At 45.0% G+C, this 25,376-nt stretch overlaps 1 protein-coding gene across 1 annotated transcript in view; it reads left to right on the top strand.

Annotated features, from left to right (window-relative positions):
- The window catches only part of CCDC61 (coiled-coil domain containing 61), a 637,121-nt gene that overhangs the window by 173,912 nt on the left and 437,833 nt on the right, over positions 1–25,376 (top strand). The window contains exon 6 of the mRNA XM_069207713.1: positions 17,431–17,647. Within this exon, the coding sequence (XP_069063814.1) occupies positions 17,431–17,647 (217 nt within the window). The remainder of the gene's footprint in view (positions 1–17,430; positions 17,648–25,376) is intronic.

Below are 25,376 nucleotides of genomic sequence, written 5' to 3'. Positions count from 1 at the left end.
TACTAATGCTCTATTTTGTGGTAGTGTGGTCGAGCAGTAGGCTTATCAAAGGAGTAGTGCTAAGCATTTGTTGTACATACACACAGGCGATAAATGAGGAACACACACTCAGAGACAATTCCAGGCCAATAGGTTTTTGTTATAGAAAAATATCTTTTCTTAGTTTATTTTAAGAACCACAGGTTCAAATTCTACATGTAATATCTCATTTGAAAGGTATTGCAGGTAAGTACTTTAGGAACTTTGAATAATCACAGTAGCATATATACTTTTTACATAAAACACATTTAGCTGTTTTAAAAGTGGACACTGCAATTTTCACAGTTCCTGGGGGAGGTAAAGTAATGTTAGTTTTTGCAGGTAAGTAAACCACCTACGGGGTTAAGATTGGGGTCCAAGGTAGCCCACCGTTGGGGGTTCAGAGCAACCCCAAAGTCACCACACCAGCAGCTCAGGGCCGGTCAGGTGCAGAGTTCAAAGTGGTGCCCAAAACGCATAGGCTTCAATGGAGAGAAGGGGGTGCCCCGGTTCCAGTCTGCCAGCAGGTAAGTACCCGCGTCTTCGGAGGGCAGACCAGGGGGGTTTTGTAGGGCACCGGGGGGGACACAAGCTCACACAAAAAGTACACCCTCAGCTGCACTGGGGCGGTCGGGTGCAGTGTGCAAACACGCGTCGGGTTTCCAATGTAAATCAATGGGAGACCAAGGGGTCTCTTCAGCGATGCAGGCAGGCAAGGGGGGGGCTCCTCGGGGTAGCCACCATCTGGGCAAGGGAGAGGGCCTCCTGGGGGTCACTCCTGCACTGGAGTTCCGATCCTTCAGGTGCTGGGGGCTGCGGGTGCAGGGTCTTTTCCAGCCGTCGGGATTTTAAAGTCGGGCAGTCGCGGTCAGGGGGAGCCTGGGGATTCCCTCTGCAGGCGTCGCTGTGGGGGCTCAGGGGGGACAACTTTGGTTACTCACAGCCAATGGCTACTAGCCCTGAGGGTGGGTACACCCTCTTTGTGCCTCCTCCCAAGGGGAGGGGGTCACATTCCTATCCCTATTGGGGGAATCCTCCATCTGCAAGATGGAGGATTTCTGAAAGTTAGAGTCACTTCAGCTCAGGACACCTTAGGGGCTGTCCTGACTGGCCAGTGACTCCTCCTTGTTATTCTCATTATCTCCTCCGGCCTTGCCGCCAAAAGTGGGGCCGTGGCCGGAGGGGGCGGGCAACTCCACTAGTTGGAGTGCCCTGCGGTGCTGGAACAAAGGCGGTAAGCCTTTGAGGCTCACCGCCAGGTGTTACAGCTCCTGCCTGGGGGAGGTGATAGCATCTCCACCCAGTGCAGGCTTTGTTACAGGCCATAGAGTGACAAAGGCACTCTCCCCATGTGGCCAGCAACATGTCTCGATGTGGCAGGCTGCTAGAACCAGTCAGCCTACACGGGTAGTTGGTTTAAGTTTCAGGGGGCACCTCTAAGGTGCCCTCTGGGGTGTATTTTACAATAAAATGTACACTGGCATCAGTGTGCATTTATTGTGCTGAGAAGTTTGATACCAAACTTCCCAGTTTTCAGTGTAGCCATTATGGTGCTGTGGAGTTCGTGGTTGACAGACTCCCAGACCATATACTCTTATGGCTACCCTGCACTTACAATGTCTAAGGTTTTGCTTAGACACTGTAGGGGCACAGTGCTCATGCACTGGTGCCCTCACCTATGGTATAGTGCACCCTGCCTTAGGGCTGTAAGGCCTGCTAGAGGGGTGACTTATCTATACTGCATAGGCAGTGTGAGGTTGGCATGGCACCCTGAGGGGAGTGCCATGTCGACTTACTCGTTTTGTTCTCACCAGCGCACACAAGCTGGCAAGCAGTGTGTCTGTGCTGAGTGAGGGGTCCCCAGGGTGGCATAAGCTATGCTGCAGCCCTTAGAGACCTTCCCTGGCATTAGGGCCCTTGGTACCAGGGGTACCAGTTACAAGGGACTTACCTGGATGCCAGGGTGTGCCAATTGTGTAAAACAAAAGTACAGGTTAGGGAAAGAACACTGGTGCTGGGGCCTGGTTAGCAGGCCTCAGCACACTTTCAAATCGAAACATAGCATCAGCAAAGGCAAAAAGTCAGGGGGCAACCATACCAAGGAGGCATTTCCTTACACAAACCATATACTCCAAAAGTGGAATGCGAACCACAAATGGACCCCAAACCTATGTGAGCTTGTAGAGGGTCGCTGAGACTGTAAAAAAACAGTGAGGGTTAGAAAAGTAGCCCACCCCAAGACCCTGTAAGGTAGGTGTAAAGTGCACCTACATCCCCCAGAGAGCACAGAAGTCGTGATAGGGGGATTCTGCAAGGAAGACCAACACCAGCAATGCAACAACAGTGGATTTCCAGACCTGAGTACCTGTAAGACAAGGGGACCAAGTCCAAGAGTCGGGACAGTGTCGAGAGTGGGCAGATGCCCAGGAAATGGCAGCTGAGGGCGCAAAGAAGCTGCCACCGGATGGAAGAAGCTTTGTGTTCTGCAAGAACGAAGAGGACTAGGAACTTCCCCTTTGGAAGATGGATGTCCCACGTCGTGAAGAAACTTGCAAAGGTGTTCCCACGCAGAAAGACCGCAAACAAGCCTTGCTAGCTGCAAGCGTCGCGGTTAGGGTTTGTGGATGCTGCTGTGGCCCAGGAGGTACCAGGATGTTGCCACTTGGTGAGGGGACAGAGGGGGCGCCCAGCAAGTCAGGGAGCCCTCACAGAAGCAGGCAGCACCCGCAGAAGTACCGTAACAGGCACTTAGAAGAGGAGTGAACCGGAGTCCACCCGAAGCCAGAAAAGGGAGTCCCACGACGCCAGAGGACAACTCAGAAGGTTGTGCACTGCAGGTTAGAGTGTCGGGGACCCAGGCTTGGCTGTGCACAAAGGAAATCCTGGAAGAGTGCACAGGAGCCGGAGCAGCTGCAAATCACGCGGTACCCAGCAATGCAGTCTAGCTTGGAGAGGCAAGGACTTACCTCCACCAAACTTGGACTGAAGAGTTACTGGACTGTGGGAGTCACTTGGACAGAGTTGCTGAGTTCCAGGGAGCACGCTCGTCGTGCTGAGAGGGGACCCAAAGGACCGGTGATGCAGTCTTTTGTTGCCTGCGGTTGCAGGGGGGAGATTCCGTCGACCCACGGGAGATTTATTCAGAGCTCCTGGTGCAAGAAGGAGGCAGGCTACCCCCAGAGCATGCACCACCAGGAAACAGGCGAGAAAGCCGGCAGGATGAAGCGATAAAAGGTTGCAGTAGTCGTCTTTGCTACTTTGTTGCAGTTTTGCAGGCGTCCTGAGCAGTCAGCGGTCGATCCTTTGGCAGAAGGTGAAGAGGGAGATGCAGAGGAACTCTGAGCTCTTGCTTTCGGTATCCGAAGAATTCCCCAAAGCAGAGACCCTAAATAGCCAGAAGAGGAGGTTTGGCTACCTAGGAAGGAGGATAGGCTAGTAAGAAAGGTAAGAGCCTATCAGAAGGAGTCTCTGATGTCACCTGCTGGCCCTGGCCACTCAAAGCAGTCCAGTGTGCCAGCACACCTCTGAATCCAAGATGGCAGAGGTCTGGGGCACCCTGGAGGAGCTCTGGACACCTCCCCTGGGAGGTGCAGGTCAGGGGAGTGGTCACTCCCCTTTCCTTTGTCCAGTCTCGCGCCAGAGCAGGGCTGGGGGATCCCTGAACCGGTGTAGACTGGCTTATGTAGAGATGGGCACCATCTGTGCCCATCAAAGCATTTCCAGACGCTGGGGGAGGCTACTCCTCCCCAGCCCTGACACCTTTTTTCAAAGGGAGAGGGTGTAACACCCTCTCTCTGAGGAAGTCCTTTGTTCTGCCTTCCTGGGCCAGGCCTGGCTGGACTCCAGGATGGCAGAAACCTGTCTCAGGGGTTGGCAGCAGCTGCAGTGAAACCCCGGGAAAGGTAGTTTGGCAGTACCCGGGTCTGTGCTAGAGACTCGGGGGATCATGGAATTGTCTCCCCAATGCCAGAATGGCATTGGGGTGACAATTCCATGATCTTAGACCTGTTACATGTCCATGTTCGGAGTTACCATTGTGACGCTATACATAGGTAGTGACTTATGTATAGTGCACGCGTGAAATGGTGTCCCCGCACTCACAAAGTCCGGGGAATTTGCCCTGAACCATGTGGGGGCACCTTGGCTAGTGCCAGGGTGCCCACACACTAAGTAACTTTGCACCCAACCTTCACCAGGTGAAGGTTAGACATATAGGTGACTTATAAGTTACTTAAGTGCAGTGGTAAATGGCTGTGAAATAATGTGTGCAGTGGCAGGCCTGTGTAAGAATTGTCAGAGCTCCCTATGGGTGGCAAAAGAAATGCTGCAGCCCATAGGGATCTCCTGGAACCCCAATACCCTGGGTACCTCAGTACCATATACTAGGGAATTATAAGGGTGTTCCAGTATGCCAATGTGAATTGGTGAAATTTGTCACTAGCCTGTTAGTGACAATTTGGAAAGCAGAGAGAGCATAACCACTGAGGTTCTGGTTAGCAGAGCCTCAGTGAGACAGTTAGTCATCACACAGGGAACACATACAGGGCACACTTATGAGCACTGGGGCCCTGGCTGGCAGGGTCCCAGTGACACATACACTAAAACAACATATATACAGTGAAATATGGGGGTAACATGCCAGGCAAGATGGTACTTTCCTACAGAGAGACCCATTCATCATTCATGCATTACAAGCAGCTGCAGATGATTGTCATCTACCCTAACCATCAGCTGAGTGTCGGTATAAGTGTTAAACAAAATGCCAACCAACTCAATATGTTGTGCCAAAGGTGCTGTGTAAATATTGAACAGCATAGGACTAAGTACATAGCCCTGCATTATTTCTGTGGGAAGATTTATAGCTGGACAAGGCACCAGTTTGGGTGTGGTCATGAAGGATAAAGAAACTCCACTGATGGACCTTACTGGTTGTCCTAGCTACATTGGCTCATGTAATAGGGTGGAGTGTGAGATTGTATCAAAGGTCACTGACAGAACTAACAAAATCTGGACCACCCCTCTACCTATATCCCTGATACCCCCAATATCCTCCATAACTTTAGCCAAAATTGTTTCAGTGGAACGGCCCTTACAAACGCTTAATTGTGTCTTGTGGAGAAGCTAGTGAGTTTCTAAACACTGTATTAACTGCAGTTTGAAACAGCTTGGTCAACAGAAGATGGAGGAAAATGAGTCACTAGTTAGGCATGACATTGGAGTTGAGTGACTGTTACTTTAATGAAGCTGAAAGTATGGCTGATTTCCTTTTTTCCCCCCCCCAGAACAGCTTTACCGGAAAAGAGATGAGTTGCAAATGGCAGCCAAAAAGGGTAGGATAGTTGGGCCAAGCTTTTTAAATTGGTTCACAGAACAGATATCCAGAGTAGAAGATTAGGTTACATAGATAAAGACGTTAGAAACCTGGAATTCTATGATTCTCCAATATGGAATCTTTCTTAGATTAACATGTTTGAATCCTTCCCCGTCGTCGAAATGGGAGTTCCACAGTACCATCATAAAGCAGTCCATAACATTATAATAGGCTGTGATGGCAATGAACAATCGCTTTAATAGCTTACTCATGTCCTTTAAAATAAATTAAATTCAGCCAATTAGGCGACACCACCCACTAGAACACTCCCAAACAGAGGCTAAGTCCCTCTGATTTTGTAAAGCACGTCATGTGAAGGGACTCTCCCTGAGCTCTGCTCAGTTTTTTTCATGAAACCAGTGTTTACTATCTTATCTTCTATCTACTACCATGTAGGCATCATCTGAGAAAGGGCTTTCTAGGCCCTGTGGTACATGTGGGAAGCAAAGACTTCATTTTGAAGACCCCTCACTAAGACTGCATCTACTGCCTCTACCTTTAACATGAGGTAACAGACTGCACGATCTGTCATACCTTTTCCACTAAAATCTTAAAGGATGTGGGGGAGCTTTTTCTGTGTCTTCAAGAAGCTTAATTCGAAAAGATCTCCTTGTTCTGAGGAAAAAGAGAGTGACTCCTCTTCTACCTCCCAGAAAAGATCACAGAAGAGGGAATGGTCGCATGACCAGGGAACCTCAGAGGAGTCCAGGAAGGTCTTAAAGAGGACTCACCATAAGTCTGTTAAGAACAGTTCTAAAAAGGAGAGAAGAGAAAAATAATCTCCTCACATACTGCCAGGTCTGAGCCCACTACTCCATCTTTGAAATCTGGAATATAACTCCAAAGTCCTCCTCAGAACCGTCAACAACAAAGCCTAAAAACGCTTTAAAATTTTAAAAGACCACCACTTCACCGTCAAACACCATTGTAGATGATGGTGACCATTACTACAGTGATGTTGATGACTGCTTACAGGGATGATGCAGTCCATCTCCTCACTCTCCCAAGCAGCTCGGCGGCATTCCAAAAACCCTTCCACACCTATCTCTGCTCCACCAGATACAAGGGTAGGCACTTGGATAATATAGGAAGAAAGATTTTCATCTATGTCTGCCATTACAGTCCGTTCTGCTAATACCCTTGCCATCTTGGGCCAATATGATTGGCAAATGTGGTCCGACATCAGTGCCTTTATAGGCCTATTGTTAGAGGATAGAACATCGGAGGCAAAAATAAATCTGCAAGAAGGGGAAAGATCATCCCCTGAGATGTTATTTGACTGCACTATGGATACAGTTTCCATGGGCTTTTGGCTGCTAGCACGGGCTGCTGTTTTAAGGTGACCAGGTTGGCTGAAAGCAACATCTTTCCGGTCTGAGATTCAGACACAAATCCTGGAAATGGCTTATCATGGAGAAGCCCTCTTTGACAAAAATGTAGACTGTGCTTTACAGGCCATCAAGACTGATACTGACACTGCAAAATCTTTGGGCGCCTTTCAGTTTCGGAAAGTGCCCTTTCGGGGAGCACAGGGAGAGGTTTCACTTCATAAAAAGCGGCTTATCAACATTTTTAGCTTACCAACTGTGCCAACAACAGTATAGGCCATCGTATCAGCAGCAGCCCTATCTCCTCCACCTACGGCCACTTATAGCAAACAAGGGCAGAGACGGAACAGACCAACCAAGGTAAAGACTCTACTAGGAAACAGTGACCCCCTCTCAAGTGCCGGTTACAGCCAAACCTATACAAGCAGTGGAAGCAAACATTTCCATCTTCTCCCATGAATGGTGGCAAATAACTTCAGACAGATGGGTTTTGAACCTTGTCACCTATGGTCATATCATGGAGTTTATCAAGAGGCTGCCAACCACTCCACCAAATGGAGCGCACCCACCAAGACTTTACTTATTCTGGAAGGTAGCCCTCACTATGTTAAACAAAAGAGCAATAGAATAAAGTCCAAGTTCCCAAAAGGGAATGTGTTTCTACTCCAGTGTTTTCCTCATAAAAAAGAAAACAGGGGAATGGCGACCCATTTTTGATCTCGAAAATTAAACACATTTCTACAAACACAATCCTTTTGTATGGTCACTTTTAGAAATTGGGTTTCTAGGTAGCAGAGATGTGTGCCCTGTCCCTGTAGGGACCACAATCCTATTCACTTTAAGTCAGATGCATACCCTAAATTAACCTGTGCTAACCCTCTGGTAGTTTGGCACAGAGCAGTCAGGCTTAACTTAAAAGGCAATGTCGAAAGTTATTGTGCATCAATTAAATTACAGTAACACATTGGAAATACAAAAAGGACTCCACACCAGTTTTGAAAAATAAAGAATATTTTCTATAAGTAAAACAAGACCAAAATGACAAAACTCCAATAAGTGGAACTTGAAATATGAATTGTTAAAGAAGGAACTGAACTGTAGTGCTTAGAAGTCAATAGCCCAAAATATTTGCTTGAGGTCACGCTAGACTGGGGTAAATCGAAGTGCAGGCGTACCGCGGTAGAGGACAGGCTTGCTACAGGAGCCATGAAGGTCCTGATGAAAAGTACGTTGAATGAAGGGTTGCATCGGTGGCCATGCGAAGGTGATGCATCAGTTCCGGTCCTTGCAGTCTGGGGGATGCATGGTCATCGAGTTGCGCAGTCATCAAAGCAATGTCCTCAATGTGTGACGTCGAGCCCTTTGTGATGAGGGCAATGCGTCATTGTCGAGCCGTGCAGTTGTCGATGTGAAGGCGATGTGTCAGGGGGCTGGTGAAGATGCGTTGATCCTGAGCCACGCAGACAGCAAAGCGAAGACCTTGACCTTGAGCGGCGATGCATCAGTGTCATGGGAGAATGCGGTGGTTCCGATCGGTGCAACAGTGTCGATCGGCGCAACAACATCGATGTGTCGATTTCCGCAGGAAACATATGCAGAGTCCCCTTTTAAGGCCCAGGACTGAATTGGCCCGTCTTGGCAGGACAGACAGTTGGCAGAGTCCAGCAGATGTGCAGAGTTATAGGAAGTCTTTGATGGCCCAGAGACTTCAGAATAGGAAACAAGCCCTTGGAGACATTTGGTTCTTGGGGTGATGTAGAGAGTAAAGTCCAGTCCTTCTCACTCCCAAACAGGAGGCAGCAAGTCAACAGAGCAAAGCAGTTCAGCAGAGTGACAGGCCCTCCTGGCAGAATGTCATCAGATCCAGAAGTGTACTGATTTGATGTGGTTTGGTATCCAGTACTTATACCCAGTCAAGCCTTTGAAATGGGCGAGACTTCAGAGAGAGGCAATTGAAGTTCACAGGGTCCTTGCCCTTCCTTGGCTCCAAACACTCTACAGATGGTTATGCAGCTCTTTTTGTGGAGATAGGCACAGCCCTATTCAGGTGTGTCTGCTCCTCCCTTCCATGTAGCCCAGGAAGCCCCATGGTGATGGGAAATCGGGATGTAAATGTCACACCCCAGCTCCCTTTGTGTGTGACTGTCTAGAAGGAATGCATGAAGACCAGCTGTCACCCATGCCAGATGTGTATTTACAGACAGGTAGAGGCACATAATTGTTAAAGTTAGAAAATGCCAAATTTCTAAAAGTGGCATTTTCGGACTTCACCATAAGTTGTGATTTTTAAATTGTGAGTCCAGACACGCCTAGCTCCAAATTTCTATCTTTTCCCAATTGGAAGTTACACTTAAAGGCTGCTTCAAGGTAACCCCAATGTTAGCCTATGGAAGAGATAGGCTTGCACTACTGAAAACGAATTTAATAGTTTTTCACTACCAGGACATGTTAACATTTAAAGTACATGCCCAACTTTTTAAATAGCCCTTCGGGCTAACTAGGGCTTAGCTTAGGGGTGATTTATATATAATGAAAAAATAAGTTTTGGGCCTGACAGAAATGCCAGTTTATAACAGCACACACAGGCTCTGCTGTGGCAGGCCTGAGGCCGGTTTAAAGGGCTACGGTAGTGGGTGGCACAGTCAGTGCTGAAGACCCACTAGTAGCATTTAATTTACTTGCCCTGGGCACATATAATACATTTACTAGGGATTTACAAGTACTTTAAATATACCAATTATGGATAAGCCAATGTCATCATGTTTAGAGTACAGAGCACCTGCACTTTAGCACTGGTTAGCAGTGGAAAAAAAATCACAGAATCCTAAAACTAGCAAAAACAAATTCAACAGAAGGTGGCAGGAAATGTCTGGGGATGACCCTGCAGAGAGGGCCAGGTCCAACAGTCACCCTTCTAGACATCCGGAGACTACATGACAACCTTGGATTTGCAAGACGCGTATTTTCATATTCCCATATATCCCAAACATGGCAAATTTCTAAGATTTACAGTAGCCAGCACTCACTACCGGTTCAAAAGCCTCCCATTGGGCCTCAAATCAGCACCTCTCATCTTCACAAAATGTCTTGCCCCTGTGCCAACTTCCCTAAGGAAAAACAGTTATCAGGTAATTGCATACCTTGATGATTGGCTTATAAAAGCACCAACAGCCAGTCAAGAGTCAAAAGCCACAGAAGCTTGCCTAACGTTGTTCATCAAATTAGGTCTCACTGTAAACCTTCAAAAATGATCAACTGTTCCATCATCCTATCTCAGGACAGACAATGAAAACTCAAAGAACTGGCACTCAGCTGACTCAAACTGCTGGGAAGAAAGTCTGTTTCAGTTAATCTGTTCAGATCACTCTTAGGGACAATATCCTCAGCAATAAATCTAGTCCCTTTCTCCCGCCTAAAAACTAGACCTCTACAGAGGAACTAGACAAGCTATGAATGCAGAAAAAGGGTTCATACGACGATCTAGTGAAGATCACACCAGGCTTGACAGAAGTTCTAACATAATGGTCCCAAATCAGCCATCTCCCTGAGGGTCTCACATTCCTTCCTCAGATACCCAATTTTGTAATAACCACAGATTCCTCCTTAGAGGGTTGGGGCAACCACCTTGAAGACCTGCAGATCCGTGGAAAGTGGTCTCCGGTGCAAAGGACCCTACATATTAGTTGACTGGCGCTCAAAGCAATTTTTCTCGATCGCCAAGCTTTCCTACAACGGATAACAGATTCGTCAATGTAAGTTCACAAATGACAATACCACCAGCATTCATTATATAAACAAGCAAGAGGGCACAAGATCACTATCCCTTTCCATAGAAGCCCAGGAAATCTGGAGCAGGCTCATGAAGCACAGGATAACCCTTCGGGCAGAACTTATTCTAGCGTTGGGCACGCTAAGCAGAACATGGACCAGCTGCTACGAGTGGGAGCTGAACCAGTCTTATACAAGATCTTCTTTCTCTGGGGCAAGCCAGCATTCAATCTCTTTGCCACTAAAGAGAACCGGAAATGCCAGTTCTATGCAAATTGTCATCCAGGGTTGTGGGGAAAATGTTTTTTCAATCAGTTGGTAAGGGATCTATGCATACTCTTTCCCCCGATACCTATTATTTCAAAGTTTCTCAGCAAGATGAAGCCAGAGGACTGTCACCCAATCTTTATAGCCCCCAGATGACCCAGGCAGCACTGGTTCACAGAGCTGCACCTTTTGTCAGAAACCAGCCACATCCACCTGAAACCATCCAAGACACTCTTGATGATGAGCTAAGGCCAGGTCTTTCAACCAGGCACAACCTCTCTTCACTTATGTGCATGGCTCCTGAATTCTATAAGTTTGAAGATCTGAATATCTCGCAGGACTGCAGTGACATCCTTGCTAAAGCCAGAGGGGACAACACTACAAAAACGTAGAGATTGAAATGGAAACGTTTCTTGTCTGTGGGGCCAGAAATCAAATCTACATCCTATTCATTCATTGCCAGAGCAAAGATGACTTTATTGCGTGTCACTAGCGCAATCAGGCAATTATCAGTGAGGATTGTTAAGACATCTGCAAATACACACACAGTCAGTAAATGATACACACAACTCAATAAGGAGATCTACACCAATTCACAAAAATAACAAATATATATATATATATATATATAGTCACCAGAATATATACGATCAAGTAAGTATGTTTTAAAAGAAAAATTCTTTCAGGTTTCAAAAGTCGACAGTTCATTTTTGAGATGCATCAATGTTTTCCTATTGAGGAAAGAAAAGTACTGCATACTGGTATAGTACAGCGACTTACAGGACCAATCTCCTGGACTTAAGGTGAGTATGGGGCAAGGTCCAATGCCACACCAACAGGTCACATCGGGCAGCCGGGTGCAGAGATTCAGAGCAGCTTTGAGTGCCCAGTGTTAGCTATGAGGATTGGTGTGGTTACATAGAGGCTGCTGGCTTGGACTGGACAGCCAGCCAAGGTGAACCAACAAATGGGTCAGATCTTGAGATGCTCGCGGACGTGGGGATACACTAGGTCCTGTTATCCTTGGGCCAGGGGCGACAGAAGCAGAGGTGTCCTGCGGGCAGAGGCTGCAGGCGCCATTGGTGAGTCTACAGTGGGCAAGTCCAAGGAAGGCTTTATCTCTGGAGGGCTTGGGGACCACGCTGGCGCCGTTGGTCCACTTCAACTTAGGCTAGGCGGTGGTGCTTTCAGGGGTCAGGTTTTCAGCTGTCTGGAGTTCTCTTGGGGTGTCTGCAAAATGCAGGGAAACAGTGCTGCCTCTCCACACCGGTTCCAGGTGCTTAATTGAAGGCAGGCAGCCCTCCCAGGCGTTTAGAGGCACAACAGCTGCAAGGCGAGATGACTTTGGTGCAATTCGACGGGAGCAGCATCCAGGACGTCTGGGCTGGGTCCAGGACAGGGGGCTTTTTCCTCATTCTTTGCTTTTGCTGCTCTTGACTGTCCTTCTTCCTAGGTCAGCAGGAATCTGATTTTCTGGTGCCAAGGGCTCCTCTTAATACTGAATTTAGGGCCATTTAGGGCTGTTCAGGGGAGTGTAGGGTAGTAGAAAATGGGCTACTCACCCTTGGTGTCACTACACCCCCTATATTAGCACTTTCTGTAGGAAGTTGGCATAACCCTGATCCAGAGTTCCTAATTCTGCCAACACCAAAATGACAGATTTCTAAATGTTGTGTCCACGTCAGGCAGCTCACCTTAGGGTGGAACTGACCTGAGGTGTGGACACACCTCACTGAATACTAAATTTCCCACCTGTCCTGGAGCCAAATGGGCCATGGGGCAGGGTACCCTCTGGGTGCATGTAATAATAAATCCATCAGTGAAATCAATGAGTGTTTATTAATACAAGATGTTTGATACCAAACATCCCCATTTTCAGTGAAGCCATCATGTAGCTGGGGAACTCGTATTGGCCAGTGTCCTGCACATGTACTTAAAATGGCTTCCTTGTTTACTCACTATGTCTAAGAATCAGCAAAGACATAGCAGGGGCATATCTGCTCTTGCAGGTATGCCCTCACATGTAATATAATGCAACCTGCCTTAGGGCTGTAAGGCCTGCTGTAGGGGGTGACTTACATATATTGCAGGCAGTGTTAGGGGACAGGACACACAAGCTGTGTGTCATGTTGTTTTTTCACTTTTTAGCTGCACCCCAGACATGCAGCCTGCAATGGCAGTCTGCATATGCTAGGTGAGGGGTCCCTGAGGGTGGCACAGTACATGCTGCAGCCCTTGGGATCCCTCTTTGATACCCATGCCCTAGGTACCAGGGGTACCATTTACTAGGGACTCAAGGGGACCGAAAGCTATGGCTAATTGGGGAACAATTGTGCAGTTTTAGGGAAAGAGATCTGGCACTGGGGTCCTGGCTAGCAGGAACCCAGTGCACTGTCAGTCAAAATTGCATCAATTCCCAGGCACAAAGTAGGGATGACCATGTCAAAAAGGGGCACTTTCATACAACAGTCACCAGCAGAAAAAACATACTTACGTTAGACATCAAACGATGTGTGAAGCAAATCAGGAAAACTGATTGACTGTTGATAGCATATGGTAATAGTCGTAGAGGTGCACCGGTCACAAAGGCAACCATTGCTTGATGGATCTAATCCGCTATTCAATTCTGTCATTCCTAACCTGGCAGGCCATTAGCAGCAAAGATCAAAGCTCACTCTACTATAGCAGTCTCTGTTATTGCCTGGAATCGGTGCAACTCAGTGATGCAGCTGTTGGACAGGCGTTACCTTGCCACATATTTCAATAAGGTGAGTCTCTGTTGATTACATGTTTGCTTTTATATATTTACACAGCTTATAATATAATATTATATGTTTATTCATGTACATATGGATATTTCTCTTTATAAATGTGTAAGCCCACCATCTGCTATTGGTGCTATTAACATACGGTTGTATAAATAATGTAACTGCTTGTTATTCTAATTCGAGCATGGAAATCTATGAAAGATATAATACTGGAGAAGTAAATTAGTTGCTTAGGTATAACTGTAGTTCTCCAGTATTGGTATCTTTCATAGATTCACATGCAACCCACCTTCCTTCCCTTAGAGGCTTCCCTCATTGCTACAGGATTTATATTCCCCACTGGTGCTTGAAAATCGGAGGGACTCAGCCTTTGTTTAGGATTGTTCTAGAGGGTGCTGTTGCCCGATAGGCTGAGTTTGGGTAATTTCAAAGTACATGGATAAGCTATTAAAGTGATTGTTCATTGCAATTATAGCCTATTATAATGTTAAGGACTGCTTTATTAAGGTACTGTGGGACTCCCACTTCGATGAGGCGGACTGATTCAAGCCTTTGAATCTATGAAAGATAACAATACTGGAGAACTACAACTGCAGGTAAATAACTATTTTTCTTGTTAAGTAGGCAAACCATGCATGGTCAATCAGGAGGTTTTGGAAGGTAGTGGTGTTGACGCTGTCTGAGAAAATTTGTTGCCAAAGTTATCTATCTTGTCATGGACAAAATCTTGGCACCATCTCACCCAGATCCGGAGATGGTTTTATGTTCTTGCTTTTAGTCAATTTACAAGTCATGTTCTTGTATATAAGGAATACCTTGTTCATGGGTTTTTGGAGCTGATTATGCACTTCTAGGCATACTCCATTTTATACATTTAATATGTTGTAATAACTATTAAATGTTGTTTAATATAGACGTTTATCTGCAAAGATGTTATTTGTCCATTTCCTTTCTAGTACTTTGCGATTCTGTAAAGAGATATATTCTACATTACTCATTTCTTCCAGTGCCTATTCCGGTGATGTAGGGATTACTACATATGATTAGCATTCACAAAGCTCATGTTATTCACATTGCTCTGAATGAGGCTTATTTCCCATGGTATCCAGACCTTTTGCTTTGTAGTGAACCTCTGAAGCGTCCCCCTTGGAGGGAAGTTTGACTCAAAACGGATAGCATTCTCCATATCTAAAGGTCCTCAACTTTAATGCCGGACCTTGAATGGTTAACTCTTGTATCTAATGAGCTGCCGCAAGAAGTTTCATATCGACAGTTCAGTGACCTCCGAGGGCAATTTATTCAAGTAAATCAACAGTATTTGCATCTTGGTGTTCTACTTAGCTGTTCCTTTACAAGCCTAGACAATTCAGTTTTTACAATTTAACTTTTCCTTGGAGGAGAACGCACTTAATGTTGGTAGAGTAAAAAGTATTTAGGACGTTACTTCAGCTTGCCTATTTTCTCACGAGCAAGGCTCTTTATTTAAGTTTCAAATTCCTTAAGGGCAGATTCCTTAAGGAACATAATCTGATCAAGACAGCTTTGTGTTTCTGAAGGGACGCGCAATTCAGTTCTGATTTTTTAATTTTTTTTTTATTGTTTCTCCACTTGAGCCATTGCACGTTAAATTACTCTTTTTTTTTTTTTCTTTTTTTTTCTTTTGTTGCTGTCAGTTCATCTAGCAGGGTAAGTAAGGATAAGGCTCTTTCCGCATTGCTCCTTTTGCCAAAAATCATGCGGGCTATGTGTTACTGTAGGTGAAACCTTTTTTGTTCTAAACATTTTATTAATTTTTCAGAGCACAAAATAGATAATACTAACAATACAACAAAATATATAGCCTGAAAAAACGAAACCTTAATAATAACACATCGCACATAGTAGTAATCAACAAATGTGCATCTAGGATGTATGTACAAAGCTTTTAAACAAGTGAATTAACGTATAAGGTAACAAAAAAAGAATAGAGGCTCAGCAATCAGTTGAGATCCTGGATAAAATTAACTACCTATATAAAAACTGTAAAATCAGTACTCAAGTCAAATAACACTAATTTCGTAACAATATAACAGCAACAAATATATAACGAAACTATATATGGGTTTCAAAGGTAAAACAGGAAAAGAAAAGAAGACAGAAAGGGGAAAGACAGGAAAAGAAGAGGGAGGAGACACGAAGGGTTATAATACCTAAAAATGTAAACAGATACTTCAAACTCAGAATAAAACAAAATAATCAAAAATAACAAATTATGATGTGGCCATATAAATGTCTAATGAGTACCAGAGTGAGTATGAAGGGGCAGTGTCCTTGGAGAACAAGCTAAGCTTTTATGTATGCTCCTAAGATAGGTAACCTGTGCCCACCATGTATGAAATTATACATTATATAAGGCTTTTAACACAACAAGCTTGACTGCTATTGTTAAAAGAAGGTCTAACACATGCATGTCAACAACAGGCAAATCTGAAGGAGGAGACATAACATGTTGGCATAACATAACAAGAGGATTAAATTTGGAGAAAGATATGTTAAAGATTGTAAAAAGGCGATCTTGAATGTCCTACCAATAATTAGAAAGGTACTTACATGTAAGGAACATTTGAACGAGAGTGCAACCGGCCTCCTTACAGGACTAGCAAAGATCAGATTCAACCAAACTTAGTTTAAACATTCTAGATTGTGACCAATAAAGAAAATGTACAGTGTAGAAACATGTCTGGAATAATGTAGAGAATAATTTATTATTAAGAAGTTTAGAACAGATATTCGACCTCTTTTCATTAGGAATCAAAGAAAGGTTTGAGTTATGAAGATATATCGACCTGCGTTTTTTAGCCAAATCTGGCATTGTGAGTTTCATATCCTTCTCTACATTTCTATACCAGCTTTCTTTCCTCCTCCCCGTGTGCCCATGTAGGAAAAGACTTCACCGACTTGACCCTACAAGGAATTTGAATTGCTATAGTATTTAGGCCTAAGTAATTTAAAAAAAGGATGGTCACCTCATTATTTCTTGTCAAGGCCCATGAATGGACATTTCAGTTAAGACTCGAGCCATTGCCTGCTGGATTTCTGTTATGATCAAAAACGAGGCCATGAATCATCTGAGAATCTTTTTCTTGAACTGATTAGTGCTGCTCCCCTAGAGAAGTGTCTTCAAATTTGTCTCTGTTGACAAGTGTGCTTAAGCTCTCGGTTTGCAGTGATACTTCTTGGTCCTCTGTCCATTATTTCAGGGGTGATTACTTCGGTTTACATCATTCAGGTATGCCCTGGGAGGATTCATGTGAGTGATCTGTTGGAGCTAATATGTGTTAGAAGAACAAGTTACACACCTTCAGTAGCTTTGTTTAGAAGGATTTCATTGTCCCAGAAGGTTCATGTGTTCCCTGTATCGGCTATATCTGGTATCTGCTTTTGCTCCATTTTTATGTACGACCGTGAATCTGAATGACATGGCATGTGGACAGAAACTGCATTACTGGTGCACTTAGTGTTTTATATGACAGCCAACGTAAAGTTTCGGTGGAGCTGCGATATGGTGCTGTTAATAATAGTCTGCTTCACAGAAAACATTTCTTTATCCAGTGTGTCTGCTCAGTACGCAGTTCAGGTAAGGAATTGGTGGAAGCCATCATATCCATCAAAAAGATTGTTGCAGAAGGAAAGTAGCTTGTTCTTTTGTTTACCTGGTATCAGTTGAATTTTTTATAAATTGGATGTTTGAATGAGCGAGAGTACCTTTACCAATGCTTAGATGAATGGGTGATTGTAGCTACACAGCATCACCCATTTCAGCCATGAATTAATCTGTTATAAAATTGTTCATTAGTAAAAATATGTTCTTATGCACTCAAAATGAAAAAGGAAATTGAATATAATACATTCTGTGCAATTTTACCTACAGACTTGCAAGAGTAGTTGAAGAAAAACAAGATGCAGAAGCATTACTGCTACATCTACAAGAGGAGGCAAAACTTTTAGGCAAGGGTGGAGCATTGAAGGAAGTCCGCATCCTGAAGAAGATTGTGCAGACTCTGGAGGAAGAATTGGCAAAGGAGAGAACTAAACATCAAAGATCTTCCAGTAAAAGGAACCTGGAGTACCGGCAGCTTGCAGATGAGGTAATCCCTGTTGACAACATAATGAAAAACGTATTAGCATTAGTGAAGGAAGGTTTCAATTCTGTTAAGGACACAGAGGCAAGGATTATGCTCAACTTTATTCCTTATTCTCTCTCCAGCAGACTTCAACATGTAAACAAACTACCTTTCCCAGCAACACCCAGAAAGAGGAAGCCAAGAAAGTCAGTCAATCAACATTCCTCTTGGGTATCATAACAAGCCTCTCTTTCTGCCACATCCTCTTTTGTTCCTGCGACATGCTGACTTTCTTGTGGTTTCTCATTCTCCTTTGATGGTATCCTATTCTGAAATAGAAACACAATCCTTGAGATCTGTGTCCTAATAACATATGAGAGAAATGCATACCCTGGCTTTCAAAAGCAACAGGGGACATGGTTATCCCACATCCTCAAACAAACTTAATTGCTATTTCCAGAAAAATTCCAAAACATGTTATACTTATATCTTACGACAAAGCCAAATACCTCGGCTGAAAAATATCGCTATTCCAAGTAAGTGCAGGATCCCAGGAAACCATGGGTGGGAATAATCCTTGCCTCCGTGTCCTTAATAGAATTTAAACTTTCCTTCACAAATGCTAGGAAAGTTTTCATTCTGTGTCAGGACCAGAGGCGAGGATTATGCTAGTTCAAAGCTTGTCCACCTCCAAGGACACCATATCCATAATCTGTCTGAAATAAAACCGTTTGAACATGGAGTCAGAGGACCAATCAGCATTTAGGATATCTTCCAAGCATGCAGCCAGGGTGTAAAAGCCTTCAAAGCTATGGAGCCTCTGACCAAATGGGCACCAAACTGTGACACATCTGTGTCAGCCTCTTGCACGATCCAGTGTGCAGTTGTTGGAGAGGACACCGCTTTTAAAGGTTCCTTAGGGGATATTAATAACTACAGCTCCCCTGGAGAACGAAACTCCTCCGTCATGTTCTCATAGGCCTTCAAACACCGAACTACGCACAACTTGAATGACCTATTGAACGCCAGAGAGGAGATCAGCCTGTAATTGGTTTTCATCCTGTGTGAAATATGGAATGTCACTCCATCCAGGGTAAATATCCTGCCTATCAAATCCTGAGCCCAGGCATCGGAAACTCTACGGCAAGAAATGAGACATTAGAGCATGGCAAATTGTCCAGATATTTGTTTACAAGAGAGAAAGTCATTTCTAGGCCAAAATTGAAAGAGGCATAAGACTTCGTTAACGTCCCACAGAGCAGCATACCGGGGTTCCGGTGGTAGACCCAAGCGGATCCCTCTCATGATGGCCCTGAATCTTAAGGCAGCATGCTGAGATTGCTGACCTGAAGGTGTTGGCCGCCTGATAGGCCAGACCCTTTTCGGCCAGGGATGCTAAAAAAATTCAGAATCTGGACAATGCAGGTCCCCATGAGATCGCAGTTTCTTTGTACACACCAACGAACCCATCTCGTCCATGCTAATTTATAGCGTTTGGTGTTGCTGTTGGCCCATGCCGTGACAGACATTCTTTCAGCTTCCTCTGAAAGTCCAGGGACTCTCCAACATTCCCTGTAATCCTCCACGCCATGAGGGGTAAACAGCTGTGAAGAATCAACTGGTGAGGATTCCTGAGTAGATCCCAGAGTAGATCCAGTGCATGGGGTAGTCGATTGGAGAATCCCAAGAAAGTTCCAGAAGAATTGGAAACCACACTTTCGACCTCCAGCCTGGCATGATAAGGCTATCCATGCCTGCTGGTGCCTCACCTGAGTTGATAGGCTCTTGATCATCGCAAATGGCAGGAAGGCGTACCCCCAGTCTGCCGACCAGTTATGTAAGAAAGCATCCGTCATCAAAGGATCTGGCTTCCAGCTGAAGTAATGGTCGCTCTGGTGAGCTAGATGTGAAGCAATGAAATCCTCAGTGAATGGACCCCAGTTGTTGTCGATCAGTCAGAATATCTGAGGATCCCACTGCCACAGTCTCATATCTGACCATTCTCTTGAACACCAATTTGCTACCTCATTGGAAATCCCTGGGAGGTACTCTGCTGTGACCGAGATGCTGTTTATAAGGCAAAACGTCCAAAATTGCATGGCCAGATCCGCCAGCAGTTTGGATTTGGGCACTCCCAAGTGGTTAATATACAGGACCGCTGATATATTGTCCATCTTTAGAAGGATACAGCAGTTTGCCCATTCCTTGGTCCAGCACAGGACTGCAAAGGAGCCTGCCATTAATTCCAGGCAGTTGATGTGGAGCTGTAATTTCGCTGACACTTTCATCCTGTGAAGGAGTCCTCACATCGAGCTCCCCATCCTGACTTGCTTCCATCGGACTCTATCACCATATCTGGATTAGAGCTAAAAATGGCTGTGCCATTCCATGCCTCCATATGAGTTAGCCACCAATGCATCTACTCTCTGACCTCCGTCAGAAGCACCTGATCCCAATACTGGAGCCTTTGGGGGTGATGGAAAGCCTTAAGCCTTTGAAGTGCTCTGTAATGTAATTGACCTGGGAAGATGCTTGGATGGAGGACGATAGCAAACCTACCACCCATCTACTTGGTGCAGTGACGTCAATGGATGGGACAGTGTGTTTAAGTTCTCTTCGGATCTGCACAATTTTATGTGAGGGGAGGCCAAGGTTTTTTTTTCTGTGGAATTAATGACAAACCCCTGAAAAGTCATCTGATAGGACGGGGTCAGAATGGATTTCTTTTGGTTTATCATGAAATCAAGGCTCTTCAACAGAAGAACTGTAGTCTGCATTTGGTCCTGCAGCCTGATGGGGCACTGATTTATGAGGAGAGGATCGTCCAAATAGATGATCAGTCTGAAGCCCTGAGGTACGCTATGGCCAGTTTGAGCTCAGCTTGGAACTCGAAAACCTGATCATGCTAAAGGAACCGCAGAAACCTGCAATGGGTTGCGAAGATGGGAACTGTAAGGTACACGTCCTAGAGATCTAAGCGCACCATCCAGTCATCTGTTTACAGCAGATGCCATAACAGATTGATGCCCTCCATCTTGAAGTAGCGGTAAACCAGCCGATGGAGGAGGTGGATAACTAGGCATTAACCTTCATCTCATTTTTCAACCAGAAAGATATTGTTTAAAAACAATCCAGAGTGGAGAGAAGCTGGGGAGATTCTGCCCTTGCTCAACAAGTCTTGTACTTTGAGATCTACAAGGGCACACTGGGCCTTAGAAAAGAAAGCAGAGAGGATGGCAATGTTGTGTTGGGGAACCATAAAACTTTGTGAAAACCCTGCACCATCTGTAGGTCTCACTGATCCAAAGCCAACTTTTCCTAGTTGTGGAGGTACATAGCCAATTGACCTCCCATCTTTTATCTGTAAGAAGGACCAACACTCACCTGATTGATTGCCTTGAGAGTGGCCTCTGGAGGGGCCTCTGCCACGTCTTCTGTGTGGTCTTCTAGAGGGGAAGAATTCTCCTGAGCGTGACTGGCTTTGCCACTGATTATTGCAGTAGCCTTGCCCTTTTGTAGGGACTTGCATATCAAAACGGCTGGTCAAACGCCCCTTGGAATGACCAACCCTAAAAAATTGGGGATTAAAAATCTTTTTCATTGAGGCCTGAGCCTTGTCCAGGGAGGTAAACGTTGCAACGAACTTCCCCAGCTCCTTTATGAAGGGATCCCCGAATAGACCCCCCTCATGGACCACTGCCCCAGCTTTGGTGGAAACTAAATCTTCCAGTTTAGGATCAACCTTTTATCAGAATGGACTGTCTCCTCTCCGTGGACAATGCCAATTCGCATTCCCTAAACGTATAACAGCATGCTGTGCCCACCCCGAGGGTGACACAGGGTTGCCCGAAATCCTAGCCTCCTCCGCCACATCGAGGATGGGGTCCCAGAACGTGTAAGAGTTTGTCCTGACAGGACCTCCAGGATCAATCAATACCCTTCTATGGGTCCCGAATATATTTGGCCAAGAAAGTGGCCATACGCGGATCAATGCCCAGCGTGAGTGTCGCTTTGTTTGCCAAGGAAGGATGCAGACATTCTTCTCAAAGGTGGACACAGACTTCTTTCTCAAGGGTTGACATATGCATTCTGCCACATATTTAGCCATTTTGGCGGATAGGGCCCACTCTGCTGTCCTAGGATGCATGGATTAATCAGAGTCTAACATGTCTGAGTGCCCCTTGGGACCGTGAGATCATCTGGGTCTAACATGTCTCAGTGCCCCTGGGCATCACCATGTGAGGGGTTAGTTGTAGGGTCAGGGAATGGGTGCCATGGTCTGGAGGGACCCTCCTTGTCAGTAGAATCCCCATTGAATTCATCACTACCTGGGGGAGACTGGGAAACTAGGTCATCTGGCACGGAGCCCGGGAGCACTTCTGGGCCGACCTCCATGCCAGAGGGGCAGGTGGTTCTGGACAAAGAGGCCTTTTACAGGCACTCTAAAGGGCTCCTATCCATGCTGACCTCCACCTTGTGCTTGTGGGGGCAATCACGGCAGGCGCAGTAACAGGCTCCCTGGGCTGTGATGGTCCCACTGAAAGATCTAGAGACACCAGGCATGCAAAAGCGATCTTGGGCAAACACCGTTCTAATGGCGCGATCGCATAGCCCACTGGTTGACGGATCAAGTCATCAACAGCCTTGCAGAACTTCTCGTCCTGATGGAGTACGGAGAGCGATTTCTCTTCCATATACTCCGCTGCCATTAGGGCAGTAAACAAGGGTATTAGCACAATTCTAAAGCGCTGAGTAGTGCTGTGATGTCACAAAATGGGAAAGTAAGCAAACACTGGGCAGTGCAACATATTGCACACCTCATGAATGGTGGGATAAAGAAGAATGAGGCACTTAAAAGTGTACAAGTACGGGGTACTTTTATGTGGCACTGAGCAATGCCAGCTGAATTTTGGGGGTGTTAAGAAGCATGCAGTTGGGACTCACCCTGGGGCCCAAACACACCCTGTAAGTTCAAAAGGGTCACTTTGAATCAACGCCTAGGCCGGGCCCCCTAGTGGCAAAGAAGTGTGATCAAGTATATAAAACAAATTACAGACCCGTTCACCTCAACTGCGTCGTGCCGCATCAGAATCACTTCACTAATACCGAGCCTGTTGCTGTGAACAAAGCGAACATTGGAATGTTGGCGCTGCGGGCTTTTATCGGCCAGTAAAAGCCCGCAGCACTCCATTGTTTTCAATGGAGCCCCCAGCATTCCAATGTTCTAATTAGCATTAAAGCCTCAGAGTTGTGGAATTTAATAAAATATGTACTTGTTCACAGGACAGACTGCTTTACAAATCTACTTGCCCTGTAAAAAAATCCACTTGTTACTTTGGTGCCATGTAGTGCGGCAACAAATTACGGAAGCAATCTCATTATATAAGAGCTTTGATATTAGCCTCTCTGATTGTGCCAGGGCCAACACTATAATAGGGCTTGAATACTAGCAGTTTCTTTAGTTTGCCACCTTTCTGCACATCTCCATACTGGTGTTGGGGGTAGCAGTAAGCAAAAGTTCCAAAGTTGGAATGCCCTTTCGAGTCTGTGCAAACCCACTAACTTGCATGCTTTAAGGGTTTTCCCCAGCTCTCCTTTAATCTTTTCCCATGCTGAGAAAGGTTGGAAATGACACCTGACAAGGACAGAAGTAAAACTTCTTCCAGGGTTGGAAAAAAAATACTGATTACGGGAAAGGTGAACTTGTAAATGCTCAACAGATTTTTCACATGAACAATTCTACACACATATATTTACTCGTGCTAAAATACAGTTCACAAATGGTTTCTAGTAGTACGATGTCCTGGTCTGCTTCTGCACATTCTTGTGAATTCATGAAATACGGAAATCTGCACTAATGCACCAACATATACCATCAGTGCAATAATTGGGCCCCTATTTAGGTCTGGCTTTAACCAAGACCTTTTTTTAAAATTAAAATTCTCTCTCTCTCTTTTTCTCTCTCTCTCTCTCTCTTTCTTTCTTATAAGGTAGGCGAGAGTCAAATTAGTCAGCAGGGTTGAGTAAATACGGCAGCATTTGTAATAGTATTATTTCATTATTTCGTCATTTTAAACTTGGTAACAATCTCTGGGCATTTGTTGCACCTCATTAGTGCCAGTTTAATGCAAAAATATCACAATAAGCAATAGAAAAGTGGCCAATCCATATTTGAAAAGGGCCTTCCACTGATTGGCAACACGTGTCTTTGCATTTTTAGTAACTTGTGAACCGTTTGAGCTAGAAATTTTCTTTTTTTGTTAAAATCTGCAGATTACGCGCAGATGATGGATTGTGTGGCAAAGGCAGCAAATGTATAATTATGCGAAAAGCGCTGCACCAGCACCATCGCATAATTCCAGTGGCCCTGGCCATAAGACTGACCATCAATGTTGGACCTATTGGCTTTGCCAGTGCTTGTTTATTTTCATGTTTCCCATAATCTTGTGAAACAGTTTATACTGAGTTTTCATTATGAATAGTCTTTGGATTTACTGCCATGCATCAACATTTTTAATAAATGATGCTGCAAAGAAATGGTACCTACATTTTCACAGCCATTTTGCAAATAAATGTTCCTAGTTTAATTTTTTTGTGAACATTTTGTTTTGCAAATAAAGAATCATTTATCTTGCTTTCAAGCTTCTGGAAATATTTGCACCTATTCAGAGAGCATTCTAGGAGCATTATCCGTAGCCTCGTATTGATACGGTTTTCAAATGTTTTTGTACAATTTTTTTTAACTGGAACCACTGTCGGTACTGCAGTTCGAGCTTACATTTATTTACAGCACTCACACTACTAGTAAAGGCTTTGCATTAATGAACCATAAATACAAGTTCGAACAACATTAACATATGGACACAAATATTACCTCAACTGCAGACAATTCCCTTCCCTGCTCCACAACCTAAAATGGCAGCCAAAGGGTTTGTGCTGCAGGGTGCTGGGCCTACTTGTCCCAAGGACAAAATACACATGAAAACTTGTTGTCCGTGACACCAAACAATGGGGGTTATTCTAACTTTGGAGGAGGTGTTAATCCGTCCCAAAAGTGACGGAAAAGTGACGGATTTACCACCAGCCGTATTACGAGTCCATTATATCCTATGGAACTCGTAATACGGCTGGTGGTATATCCGTCACTTTACCGTCACTTTTGGGACGGATTAACACTCCTCCAAAGTTAGAATAACCCCTAATATGTTCTGGGCTTCAGGCTAAGGAAATTTCACACCCCCCAAGCCTGTTGCAAAAAGGAGCGCTGAAGAACATTCCATCAGTGGCTCCACCTGTAAATAAAAAGCATTCAAAAACGGCATACAAAATTGTACAAACAGTGTTAACTATTCGAAAACAAAAGAGAGCACTTATGTGCCTGCTGCTGCAGGAAAAAAAAAAGGATGTGACAAAGAGAGAGAGGCTTGTTAAGATACCTAAAAGGACTGTTGATTGGCTGATTTTTGTAGTTTTCCTTTCTCAGGTGTTGCTGGGAAAGGTAGCTTGTTTACATGTAGAAGTCTGCTGGGGGGAGAATAAACGAAGGAAGTTGAGATTATCCTTGCCTCCTGTCCTGACATAGAATTTAACTCCATGGTTAGTGGCAACATGCATTATTACAGTATAATTGCATGGCCATGCATCATCCACAACTTGGAGCAGATGGCACTTTATAGAGTCTTGGCACCCTTCTCGCAGAGCATTCCAAGCACGCTTATGGTCTACCAATGCAATAATGACGTTAGGAACAACC

Source organism: Pleurodeles waltl, chromosome 9 (assembly GCF_031143425.1).
Source record: "Pleurodeles waltl isolate 20211129_DDA chromosome 9, aPleWal1.hap1.20221129, whole genome shotgun sequence".
NCBI classification, from domain to species: domain Eukaryota; kingdom Metazoa; phylum Chordata; class Amphibia; order Caudata; family Salamandridae; genus Pleurodeles; species Pleurodeles waltl.
Note: the sequence above shows the minus strand (reverse complement) of the source record. Positions and strands in the feature narration are given on the sequence as shown.